At 46.1% G+C, this 13,690-nt stretch overlaps 1 protein-coding gene and 1 long non-coding RNA gene across 3 annotated transcripts in view; one reads left to right on the top strand and one right to left on the bottom strand.

The window, feature by feature from the left end:
* The window catches only part of LOC142243723 (paralemmin-1-like), a 240,595-nt gene that overhangs the window by 60,473 nt on the left and 166,432 nt on the right, over nucleotides 1-13,690 (bottom strand). For both annotated transcript variants that reach the window (XM_075315917.1, XM_075315924.1), the window contains exon 3: nucleotides 533-663. In XM_075315917.1, coding sequence (XP_075172032.1) covers nucleotides 533-663 — 131 coding nt within the window. The remainder of the gene's footprint in view (nucleotides 1-532; nucleotides 664-13,690) is intronic.
* LOC142243732 (uncharacterized) overlaps nucleotides 1-13,690 on the top strand; it is a 306,491-nt gene that overhangs the window by 196,837 nt on the left and 95,964 nt on the right. The window lies entirely within an intron of this gene.

The following is a 13,690-nucleotide window of genomic DNA, read 5'->3' as shown; positions in this document are numbered from 1 at the left end:
CTGGGAGGTCGCAGGTGAGATGTCACACAGTCAGACCTTACAAGCGATGCAGGAACAATACAGGTCGCAGTAGCGACCTGTATAACGATCTCAGCAGTCACTGTGACCCTGTCACACAGTGTCAAACACAGCGATGTGTCCTGCCCGGCAGGACATCGCCTTTGAAGAAAATGACCTGGACCATTCAGCAACGACCAGCGATCTCACAGCAGGGGCCTGATCGCTGGTAAGTGTCACACATAACGAGATCGCTAACGGGATCGCCAAAACGGTGACTCAGTTGCGATCTCGCTAGCGATCTCCTTATGTGTGACAGTACCTTAAGTGTGACAAGCATGGAAAAAAATAAGAAATCAGGAAGGGAGCAAACACTTTTTCACGCCACTGTAATTAATTCTACTTGTACAATGAAGTCCTACTAACAACCATGCAATCAACAGTCTACAAACAAAATTTTGCTTGAGAAATCCCTTGATAAGGGAGAAGGCGATGATAAAAGAACACACATGATGCAATACATTACGGTACTTACCTTTGGACATTTTTTTCCAGTGACTTTAATTTCTCCTCATCTTCCTCACATTGCCTCCTTCTAGCCTCTTCCTCTTCCACTGAGCCTGCCGGTGCTCCTTGCATAAGCCATCTCTCTCTGAGTGATTTAGACTGTAACAAGGACAGCAGGTTAGAAATTCACACGTAAAATATGCAATCATCTTCCAACACATTATATGCAATAAAGATTATTTCTTCTTTTTCCAATGCCTGGCATTTGTGACAACTATTTTACCATTTGTTTTGTTTACCCTTTTAATTACAGTCTTTAAGCTTTTAAATAAGAGTACATGTATGTTGCCATGACAACACTGCACAGGAATTCAGCTTTAACTGTTAACCTTCTGATGTTTGGTAAGAAAATACATTTATATTGTATTTATACCATATTTATTTCTAGTGACACTATCATCATAAAATATTTCAGTTTATGTTACTTTGTTATATTGCTGCCTAAAGTGAACAATGATCTTAAAAAGGTTTTCCAATTTTTTGAAAACCCCTGTCCCCAGGCAGTTTGCTTAAAAAACAAACAAAAACTATTCTTTACTCACCCTTCCCAGGTCCAATGCAGCAGTGGAGACTCAGTGCAGAAACCGATGCGAGCCGCTGAGCTCACTGATTGTCTGCAGTTCTGTTGATGTGCCATCAGCGCTGCAGACAATATAAGACACCAGGGCAGAGGTGGAGGAGAACAAAGCGCCATTTGTTTTTTCATTTTTTTTAAACAAACTAACAGATCACCTTTTATGAGGAGTTAGGGGTACTTTGCACACTACGACATCGCAAGCCAATGGTAGCGATGCCGAGCGCGATAGTACCCGCCCCCGTCGCAGCTGCGATATCTTGTGATAGCTGCTGTAGCGAACCTTATCGCTATGGCAGCTTCACATGCACTTACCTTCCCTGTGACGTCGCTCTGGCCAGCGACCCGCCTCCTTCCTAAGGTACCGGATCGTGCGGCGTCACAGCGACGTCACACGGCAGGTGGCCAATAGAGGCAGAGGTACGGAGATGAGCGGAACGTAAACATCCCGCCCACCTCCGTCCTTCCGCATAGCCGGCGTGAGCCGCGGGACGCAGGTAAGGAGATATTCCTCGCTCCTGCGGCTTCATACACAGCGATGTGTGCTGCCGCAGGAACGAGGAACAGCATCGTACCTGTCGCTATCGCGACATTATGGAAATGACCGACACTACACCGATGATACGATTTCGACACTTTTGCGCTCGTTAATCGTATCAAAAACGATTTACACACTCCGATGTCGACAGCGACGCCGGATGTGTGTCACTTTCGATTTGACCCCCACCGACATCGCAGCTGCGATGTCGTAGTGTACAAAGTACCCCTTAAGTTCCATGCTGCACCTGGAGAAGAACAAGGATGTTGTATATCTTGACTTTTCAAGGGCACTTGATACAGTGACACATGAATGATTGATACATAAAGTGAAAACAGTGGGATTAGGGGAAGATATGTGTAATTGGGTTAAAGGGAACCTGTCACCAGATTTGGTGACTATAAACTGCGGCCACCACCAGTAGGCTCTTATACACATACGACGGCATTGAGGTCCTACGCAGCAGCACTACAATACTTTGATCTGCTCTGCTCATGACAGATCAAAGTGCACCTTCGCAGGACCTCAATGCCGGCCTGTGTTAATGACGTAGTAGACGTCATGCAACCAAACTTCAGAAGAAGGAGAACAAAGATGGCCGAAAGAGGAGGCACCATACCCAGAGAACGGAGACACCCATCTGACCAATCTGCACCATACCGACCGTTTAGGTAAGCATTATAAGGTGATTTTTATGTTTTACACAGCGGCCTGGGCTCTTATATACAGCCTGTTAGAATGCAGTATATAAGAGCCCACTGATGGTGGCCGCAGCTTATAGGGGCCAAATCTGGTGATAGGTTCCCTTTAACAAGTGGCTCAGTTATAGACAAGAAAACAGATGGTGGGTATTGATAGAACACACTCTTGGTCAATATTGGGCCCTTTTTAACATTTTTATTAATTACTTTTTTGGGGGATACAGAGTAAAATTCAAATATTTGCAGGTAAATCTAAAATCATCAAGGTAATATAGAGTAAGATCATTTAATTTACAGAGAGATTTATATAAGTTGGCCTCAGAAATGACAACTGAAGTTTAATGTAGATAAATGTAAGGTTATGCATTTGGGACGAGGAAATACAATGTACAATCTAATATATAAAACCGAGTGTATGTATGTGTGTATGTCCGCTAAAGGAATCCGCACCGTCGCATTTGCAATCACACAATTTTTTCACAGCCACCGCATTTGACTCAGAGAACTTCATAGACTATCTTTTGAGGTTGAAATGTAACTCCACACTTTACAGTTATTCATCAAAAAACCTGCTTACATTAAAGTAAATGGAACTGGGAACACATCTGTCATTATAGACTCCTATTATGGACAGAAAAAGAGACACACAGAGACCCACACTCACAGAACTTGAGACACAGGGACAGAAACAGACACAGAAAGAAACACACATACAGAGACACACACAGAAAGAGACACATACACAGAAAGACACACACCGAAAGACACATACACAGAAAGAGAAACATACACAGAAAGACACACACCGAAAGACACATACACAGAAAGAGAAACATACACAGAAAGACACACACCGAAAGACACATACACAGAAAGAGACACATACAGAGAAAAACACACACCAAAAGACACATACACAGAAAGAGACACATACACAGAAAGATACACACACACAGAAAGAGACATGCTCTTATTAAAACATAGTCTCAGTGTTACCAAATTTTTATTAATACTCGGTGTCAGTGGCTCTACTTCTGCCTGAAGGCCAGTACCTTCCTAGCAGCAACCTAGCATACGTTTAGCAGCTTCATATCTTACAGAACCTAGATAGTGGCTTGCTCTTATTAAAACACAGTGTCAGTGTTACCAAATTTTTATTAATACTCGGTGTCAGTGGCTCTACTTCTGCCTGAAGGCTAGTACCTTTCTAGCAGCAACCTAGCATACATTTGGTGGCTTCATATCTTACAGAATATAGATAGTGGCTTGCTGCAACTAACACACAGTCTTAGTGTTACCCAATTTTTATTAATACTTGGTGTCAGTGGCACTACTTCTGCCTCAAGGCCAGTATCTTCCTAGCAACAAGCTAGCATACTTTTGGCGGCTTCGTATCTTACAGAACGTAGATAGTGGCTTGCTCTTATTAAAACACACAAAAAGACACACCAAAAGGCACACACACAGAAAGAGACACACACACACATACACACACAGAAAGAGACACACACAGGGAAAGAGACCCACACAGGGAAAGAGACACACAGAGAAACTGTTTGAATGTTTGAGGTAATATATTGCCTGTTTCAATAGTTACCTTGGATATTTATCAGGTGGCATAGCAACCAATCACAGCTCTGCTTCTATTTTGTTAGAGGTCAAGGAGCTCTGATTGATTGCTATAGGCAGCGAAGGATACTGTTAGTACAGGACAGTTTATGTGTGAGTGAATATGATTTTGGTGGTGATGCCTGTATAGTTTATGACTTTTATGTGCAAAATAATTTTTTGTAAAAGCATTTTATTTTGTTATAGTTAAGAATAGTTACTTACAATCCTGGGCAACGCCGGGTACTACAGCTAGTTATTTATAAAATGGTAACAGCCTGAGTGACACTGTTGCTGCCAAAGCAAATAAAATCATGGGATGTATTAAAAGAGGCATAGATGCAGATGACAAGCACATAGTTTTGTCTCTATACAAATCACTAGCCACAGTTTACTGTATACAATTGTGCGCTCCAATGCATAAGAAGGAAATAGATGAATTACAGAGGGTACAGAAAACTATTACCAAGATAATTAAGGGAATGGGTTGTCTGCAATCAGGGCCAGATTAAGGTTGGTGGGGGCCCCTGGGCAGAAAATCTGGTGGGGGCCCCATAACGTTAACATTTTTAGCCATAACAGTAGAGCACGAACCGTAGCATTTAGATATAAATCCAATGAACATTTATCTTATCCTGTTCTGCCACATTCAGATTTACAGTACTACAATACAGATACAGCCCAGGATAAATCACAGCTGTCCACTTACACACAGAAAGCAGAGTTAAGGCTGCTTTACACATTTCGATCTCGTATGCGATCGCACACGCCCCCATCGTATGTGCGGAACAGGCAATTTGTTGCCCGTGTCGCACAAACGATTAACCCCCGTCACACGTACTTACCTTCCAAATGACCTCGCTGTGGGCGGTGAACATCCACTTCCTGAAGTGAAAGGGACGTCACACAGCGGCCGGCCAATAGAAGCGGAGGGGCGGAGATGAGCGAGACGTAAACATCCCGCCCACCTCCTTCCTTCCGCATTGCCGGCGGGACGCAGGTAAGCTGCAGTTCATCGTTCCCGGGGTGTCACACGGAGCGATGTGTGCTGCCTCAAGAACGATGAACAAAGAGACGTTCAATTTTTAGAAAATGAACGACGTGTATGCAATCACCGTTTTAACGCACAATCAGGGTCGCACGTAGCTGTCACACACTACAATATCACTAACGATACCGGCTGTGCGTCACTTACGACGTGACCCCGCCAACACATCGTTAGATATATTGTAGCGTGTAAAGCTTTTGTCACATATTTTTTATTGATCCCAATGTTAAGGCAGCCAGGGCCGGCTCCAGGGTTTTGTGGCCTCCGGGTGAAAGAGTCTCAGTGGACCCCATCCACACACAGACACGCACACACACATACAAGCATACATATACATATTTGAAGACAAATTCAGAAAAATACATATAAACAGACAAATATATGCACAGTCATATACACTGACATACATGCAGACACAGACGCATTAGGGCTCGTGCGCACGTTGCGTAATTACATGCATTTACGCTGCGTATAGCACTGCAAGTGTAAATGCATGCGTCGTGCGTCCCCTGCACAATCTATGTAGATTGTGCATGATACGTGCACCCATTGCTTTTATGAACGCAGTGATTTGGGTGCTAAAATGTTGACCCAAATCCGTGCGTTCATAAAATGAGCATGTCAATTATTCCGTGCGCTATGGATGCAGCTCCCACTGTCTATGGTGGGGGCAGCAGCCAGAGCGCATGAAATCGGCTTTTTTTGTACAGAAAAACTGCATCCATTATGCAGTGTTTCTGCAGCGATTTGACGCGCACATGTGCTGTCAAATCGCTGCAGAATATTCAGCAGTTACGTGCGCATGAGCCCTTACAGGTATTAATATGGGAAAGTCGCCAGCAGCCTCACTCACCTCTCCCGCTTGTTTCCGTCCAGCTCCTTCAGGACATGTGGCTGTTTCACGATGGCTGTCACTAACAGACATGACTGCACACTGACAGCACTGCTGTATATACATCACAGGAGGGGCTGGGGGCTACGATATATACATTACAGGAGGGGCAGGGGGCATAGACGTTACTGGAGTGGCAAACAGCTCTGGTGGTGTACTCATCACTGCGATGGGTGACATAGCGCTCTGGGGAACCCATATAGTTCAAGGGGGGGGGGGGCACAGACTGCTCTAATTCATATATACACACACAGTACTGCTTCTTACACACACATCTCTGACACACACACACACACACACTACAATGCACCCCCCATCACCCCCCCACACACACACACACACACACACTCACAATACAATGCACCCCCCATTACCCCTACACACACACAATACAATGCACCCCCCATTACCCCTACACACACACACACAATACAATGCACCCCCCATTACCCCTACACACACACGCACACAATACAATGCACCCCCCATTACCCCTACACACACACGCACACACACGCACACACACACACAATACAACCCCCATTACCCCTACACACACACACAATACACCCCCCATTACCACTACACACACACACACAATACACCCCCCATTACCACTACACACACACACACACACACACACAATACAATGCACCCCCCATTACCCCTACACACACACACACACACACAATACAATGCACCCCCCATTACCCACACACATACACACACACACACAATGCACCCCCCCATTACCCCTACACACACACACACACACACACACACACAATGCACCCCCCATTACCCCTACACACACACAATACAATGCACCCCCCATTACCCCTACACACACAATACAATGCACCCCCCATTACCCCTCCCCACACACAATACAATGCACCCCCCCATTACCCCTACACACACACAATACAATGCACCCCCCCATTACCTCTACACACACACGCACACACAATACAATGCACCCCCCATTACCCCTACACACACACGCACACAATACAATGCACCCCCCATTACCCCTACACACACACACACACACACACACAATACAACCCCCATTACCCCTACACACACACACACACACACACAATACACCCCCCATTACCACTACACACACACACACACAATACAATGCACCCCCATTACCCCTACACACACACACAATACAATGCACCCCCCATTACCCACACACACACACACACACACACACAATGCACCCCCCATTACCCCTACACACACACACAATACAATGCACCCCCCATTACCCACACACACACACACACACAATACAATGCACCCCCCATTACCCCTACACACACAATACAATGCACCCCCCATTACCCCTCCCCACACACAATACAATGCACCCCCCATTACCCCTCCCCACACACAATACAATGCACCCCCCATTACCCCTCCCCCACACACACACACACACACACACAATACAATGCACCCCCCATTACCCCTACACACACACACATAATACAATGCACCCCCCATTACCCCTCCCCACACACAATACAATGCACCCCCCATTACCCCTCCCCACACACACAATACAATGCACCCCCCATTACCCCTCCCCCCCCCCCCACACACACACACACACAAAATGCACCCCCATTAGCCCTCCCCCCACACACAATACAATGCACCCCCATTACCCCTCCCCCCACACACATTAGCCCTCCCCCCACACACAATACAATGCACCCCCCATTACCCCTCTCCTCACACACAATACAATGCACCCCCCATTACCCCTCCCCCCCACACACAATACAGCCCTCATCACCCCCTACACACACAAATTACACTGCTCCATCCCTACACACTCCTGCCTCCCCCCCCCCTCAGAATACAGTACTCCTCCTCTGCCTGTCACAGAGCTGTGTTCCTTCACAAATGTTCCCCGTTATGTGTCTTTAGCCCCTCCTCACTCATCCCCATTAATTACACCTGTCTCTTCAGCTCCTTCATGGAGCGCTCGCTTCCTCATGTCCCCTGTGTGGCGCCGGCAGCACTGTGATGACGTCAGCAAGGTGCTGATCTCATCACGTTGCTGCACGTCGGGGGCGGGGCCGGGTCCCGGCGCGCTGTTCAAATGTATTTACGTCTGAAAGACGCAAATACATTTGAATAGGAACGGAAACAGGAAGCTGCGGTCATCGGCTCTGCTGCGCTCCTCTGCAGTGTACGAGCTGGCACACAGCAGAGCTGGCACACAGCAGAGCCGGCACACAGCAGAGCCGGCACACAGCAGAGCCGGCACACAGCAGAGCCGGCACAGCTCGCTGCCTCCTGCTCCTGCTAGTGTGCCTGGCATGTAAGGAGCGCAGCGGGGACAGCAGACAGCGGCCCACCACACCGTGCCCCTGCTTCTAGGTACGGCCGCAGCACATAGCAGGGAGCATTAGCACACCTCTGACCCCGGAAGTTCAAGCGGCCGCTGGTACTTCCGAGGTCAATCAGCGTCCTGTGCCCGCAGTTTGTTTTTGCGTCTTAAAGACGCAGATGCAAATAAATAGCGGTGCCCCCCCCCCCCCCCCCCGAAAACACAGCTGATTTATTAGACTGTCTTTACGGAGGGGGAGAGGGTGTGAAAAAAAAAATGCTGACAGGTGCCTAGTGCCAAGTATGGTGGGGGCCCCCTTAGAAGCTCTTTTGGTGGGGGCCCCTGGGCTCCAGCCCCGCCTGCCCCGCCTATAATCCGGCCCTGTCTGCAATAACAAGACAGGTTATCAAACTTCAGGGACATTCTGACTGATCTTCTACCTTGTTTTGGTTCATACTATTTGGTGATCGATCAGGCTATGGCGGCTCTCCCTATTATAGGGTGATTTGGCTGCCCTTCTGCTAGGTCTTTGGTCTATTATATTGTAGCTTTAGATGGTGGTGTCAGATATGGCGGTTATTCTAATAGCACCTTTCACCTTCTATTTGCAAAAGCAATTGGTTTTTTTTTGCGTTGACTGTTCTGTATTATATTGGGTGTTTTTGCCTATAATTTGTACAGTGATATGGTGCCAGTACCTCATTATAGGTCCAGGCATGGGGTGTACGGTGAGAGTCTATTGTTTGACTTTTTAATTGTTTTTAATTAATCACTTTTCTTGTGTGTGATGGTTTGTATGTATAAACCTAATTTTTTGTACTAATAATATCAACTTCTATTTATCTAGTCTACTGGTTGATCCCATTATACAATTCTTTCCTCTTCTGAGTTTCAGTGAAATTGTAGAACTCGCTCCCACATTAAATTGTGTTATTTAAAAAACTTAAAGGATGGCCTAGATGTCTTTTTTTTTGTTGTTCACATGTTTTTATTTATTTTTAAATATTAAATGGGGGTACAGTAAAAAGAGAGGGAATGGGACGTATTTTTTGAAAGATACAATATACAGTTTGTTGGTACTCGATTCTGTAATGGAACGTTGATCCAGGGAACTATTCTGGTTGCCATATGTTGAGCAGGGGTGCAATTTTACCCCTAATATTGGGGAAGCAAATATTAATTTACATGTAAACGACGGGACCATCGCCTCTCTAGAACCTACCATTCTCGCGATTCTCGTCAACAAAAATGGAACCCCAACTCTAATATCATATGTTTTTAACCAAACATAAACAACAAACATTTGAGCAAAGTACATCAGCATGAAGCTACTAATAGATATATATATATATATATATATATATATACAAAGCAAGAAGGCCTGCGGAGACACCATCACATGTTTCTCAACGCTGGCAGGAAACTAGCCAGGTCTTTCAACGGGAAGGAACAACCACGGGAAGGGCAGTCTCCAGTCAAGGAGACCACCTATGCCAAACATGGTATCCATCCACAGACAGCCGTTTCGGGGTATTTGCCCCTCATCAGTGTGGAGTAGGAATCTGGCTAGTGGGACATTGCCTGGTAAAAGACTATGTGAGCAAGGATGGTTGACCTTCGGAAGATCAACATCCACCACTGCGGAGACACCATCACGTGTTTCTCAACGCAGTGATTCTACAGCAATGCCCCCTGGGAAATATTCACATGTTTCTCAACGCTGGCAGGAAACTAGCCAGGTCTTTCACCGGGAAGGAACAACCACGGGAATGTTGATCTCCCTAAGGTCAACCATCCTTGCTCACATAGTCTTTGCCAGCGTTGAGAAACATGTGATGGTGTCTCCGCAGGCCTTCTTGCTTTGAATATTTCCCAGGGGGCATTTCTCTAGAATCACTGCGTTGAGAAACACGTGATGGTGTCTCCGCAGTGGTGGATGTTGATCTCCCTAAGGTCAACCATCCTTGCTCACATAGTCTTTTACTAGGCAATGTCCCACTAGCCAGATTCCTACTCCACACTGATGAGGGGCAAATACCTCGAAACGGCTGTCTGTGGATGGATACCATGTTTGGCATAGGTGGTCTCCTTGACTGGAGACTGCCCTTCCCGTGGTTGTTCCTTCCCGGTGAAAGACCTGGCAAGTTTCCTGCCAGCGTTGAGAAACATGTGATGGTGTCTCCGCAGGCCTTCTTGCGTTGAATATTTCCCAGGGGGCATTGCTCTAGAATCACTGCGTTGAGAAACACGTGATGGTGTCTCCGCAGTGGTGGATGTTGATCTCCCTAAGGTCAACCATCCTTGCTCACAGTCTTTTACTAGGCAATGTCCCACTAGCCAGATTCCTACTCCACACTGATGAGGGGCAAATACCCCGAAACGGCTGTCTGTGGATGGATACCATGTTTGGCATAGGTGGTCTCCTTGACTGGAGACTGCCCTTCCCGTGGTTGTTCCTTCCCGGTGAAAGACCTGGCTAGTTTCCTGCCAGCGTTGAGAAACATGTGATGGTGTCTCCGCAGGCCTTCTTGCTTTGAATATTTCCCAGGGGGCATTGCTCTAGAATCACTGCGTTGAGAAACACGTGATGGTGTCTCCGCAGTGGTGGATGTTGATCTCTCTAAGGTCAACCATCCTTGCTCACACATATATATATATATATATATATATATATATATATATACATATATATATATATATATATGATTGGTTAATGGGTTAAGTAATTTTGTACTTTGAAAGATCAAATATCAGAGTTTTACAGATGCATTGATATCAAATATACTTTTTTTAAGTTTTTGTTTTCAAAATGAGGAAGGGTTTGATTTTTAGGGTTTTCATAATTCTAATATTCTATTTTTTTTTTTTTTAACAAACTATATTTCTCACACTTTTTAAATCCTACTGGGGGATTAGAAACTACAATCATATGATCCCTTGTACAATGGATTTCAATATTTTGGTAATTTGAGAATTTACTGAAATACAAATCTCCTATGAAGCCTAGCCATTGGAATACAAACATAGTGACGTTGGGGGCTTAAAGCAGACCCCCAGCTGCAATGGCAACATCACATTAGAGGGGGAAAGCGAGGAGACAGTAAATTCACTGCATGCTGCATTTAAAGAAAAAAAATGGACAGAAACCAAATGGACCCTATTATAGTCAATGGGGTGCTTTATTTTGCATCTGTTTGTAATAGAACCATTTTCTATGAATTCCGTTTATTTGTTACTAGAAAGGAAGAAGAACTGAAAAGTGTGAGAAGAGCCAAAAAGTACATAACTACTATTAAATAACTGCTGTAAATGACAATTTTATTTTCTTCATGGCTATTTGGCTGCTTTTTAGGTTCAGCTACACTATAGTTATATAGTCTAATGTATGTCTGAATGCATCTCTTGTAGAATCAAATGCTCAAGTTGCCACTCTGCCTCTTCTCCATGCTTTATACAGCATCTCCTCTTCAGATTGGCTGTCCTGAAGCACGCAGTGAAAGTAATACATGCAGAGCTGATCCTTAGGGGCACTTTGCACACTGCGACATCGCAGGTGCGATGTCGGTGGGGTCAAATTGAAAATGACGCACTTCCGGCATCGCATGCGACATCGCAGTGTGTAAAGGCTGGATGATACGATTAACGAGCGCAAAAGCGTCGTAATCGTATCATCGGTGCAGCGTCGGCGTAATCCATGATTACGCTGACGCGACGGTCCGATGTTGTTCTTCGCTCCTGCGGCAGCACACATCGCTGTGTGTGAAGTCGCAGGAGCGAGGAACGTCTCCTACCGGCCTCACTGCGGCTTCTGTAGGATATGCGGAAGGAAGGAGGTGGGCAGGATGTTTACATCCTGCTCATCTCCGCCCCTCCGCTCTGATTGGCCGCCTGCCGTGTGACGTCGCAGTGACGCCGCACGACCCGCCCCCTTAACAAGGAGGCGGGTCGCCGGCCACAGGGACGTCGCACGGCAGGTGAGTGTGTGTGTGAAGCTGGCGTAGCGATAACTTTCGCTACGCCAGCTATCACCACATATCGCTGCTGCGACGGGGGCGGGCACTATCGCACTCGGCATCGCAGCATCGGCCTGCGATGTCGTAGTGTGCAAAGCCCGCCTAAGGGTACGCTTCCACTTGCGTTTCGCATGGACGAGTGTAATCTGATAAAACATTGGACTGCACTTGCACCAGTGCAAAACTATGGGGCAGTGTCCATCTGCAATTAATTTCTCATGCCATAGCGGCACGCAGAATGAATCGCAGCATGCAGCGTTTGACAGCGATTCTTGGCTCACGCACCCCCATACAAGTCTATGGGAGTGTGTAAAACCTCGCACTGCACTCGCATGTCATCTGAGGAGGAGGAGATGGGGAGAAAGTGTTCCCTCTCTCTTCTTCACAGCTCAATCGCAAGATCACATCACAGTCGCATGACACTTAGCTGACGCTCGCAGCAGAGAGTCATTAGGATATCCCTTCCCATGCTCTCGCATCATAAGCTATGTGCAAGTGGAACCGTACCCTTACAATCACAATGGTCTATCAATTATAAACTACATGCCATTATACCACCGATAAATTCTAACATTTCCATACATATACTCAAAAAACGTGTTCACTACTTTTACATGGATGGCCTATCCTTAGCATAGGTAATCAATATCTGATCGGACAGTATCCGACACCAAACACCCTGCCAATCAGCTGTTCTCAGTCCCGGCAGCATCAACAGGCGGCTAGAAATTCTCAGTTCCAGAGCTGCCCCGTCTTCTCATAGTGGCCGCAGCCGGGTACTGCACATCCTCCCATTTAAATCAATAGAGAGCAGATGTGTAGTACTATTGATATGAATGGGAGGTGGAAGTGCAGTACCCAGAGAGCATTTGTGGCTGTCATTGAGGTCCTGTGCAGGACCTCAATGCCGGATAGTGTGCATGATGTAAGACAAGTCATGCACTCAGGCTTCAGAAAAAGGAGGACAAAGATGGCTGAAAGAGGTGTTGCCAGTACCGGAGAACGGAGACACACATCCGACCAGTCTGCCCCGCAACGCTCCTTAGGTGAGTATTATAAAGTGATTTTTATGTTCTACACAGCGGCCTGGGCTCTTATATACAGGATGTTAGAATGCTGTATATAAGAACTCACAGGTGGTGGCCGCAGCTTATGGTCGCCAAATCTGGTGACAGGTTCCCTTTAAGCCAATGAGCTTGATGTTGCGATAGCACATAACACCTCTTTAGCACTCTCTAGACAAGTGGGTATTTTGGAAATGAGCCTATTTTTGTACTCATAGCCTAGGAGATTGTCTTCAGGTATTCATAGCAATAGACAGCACCTACATGTATTTGGAAATATCCATAAATTAGTATTACTGTAAAACTGCTGGTGTATGCATATTACCACCTGCCGC

This window comes from Anomaloglossus baeobatrachus, chromosome 1 (genome assembly GCF_048569485.1).
Source record: "Anomaloglossus baeobatrachus isolate aAnoBae1 chromosome 1, aAnoBae1.hap1, whole genome shotgun sequence".
Classification (NCBI taxonomy): domain Eukaryota; kingdom Metazoa; phylum Chordata; class Amphibia; order Anura; family Aromobatidae; genus Anomaloglossus; species Anomaloglossus baeobatrachus.
Note: the sequence above shows the minus strand (reverse complement) of the source record. Positions and strands in the feature narration are given on the sequence as shown.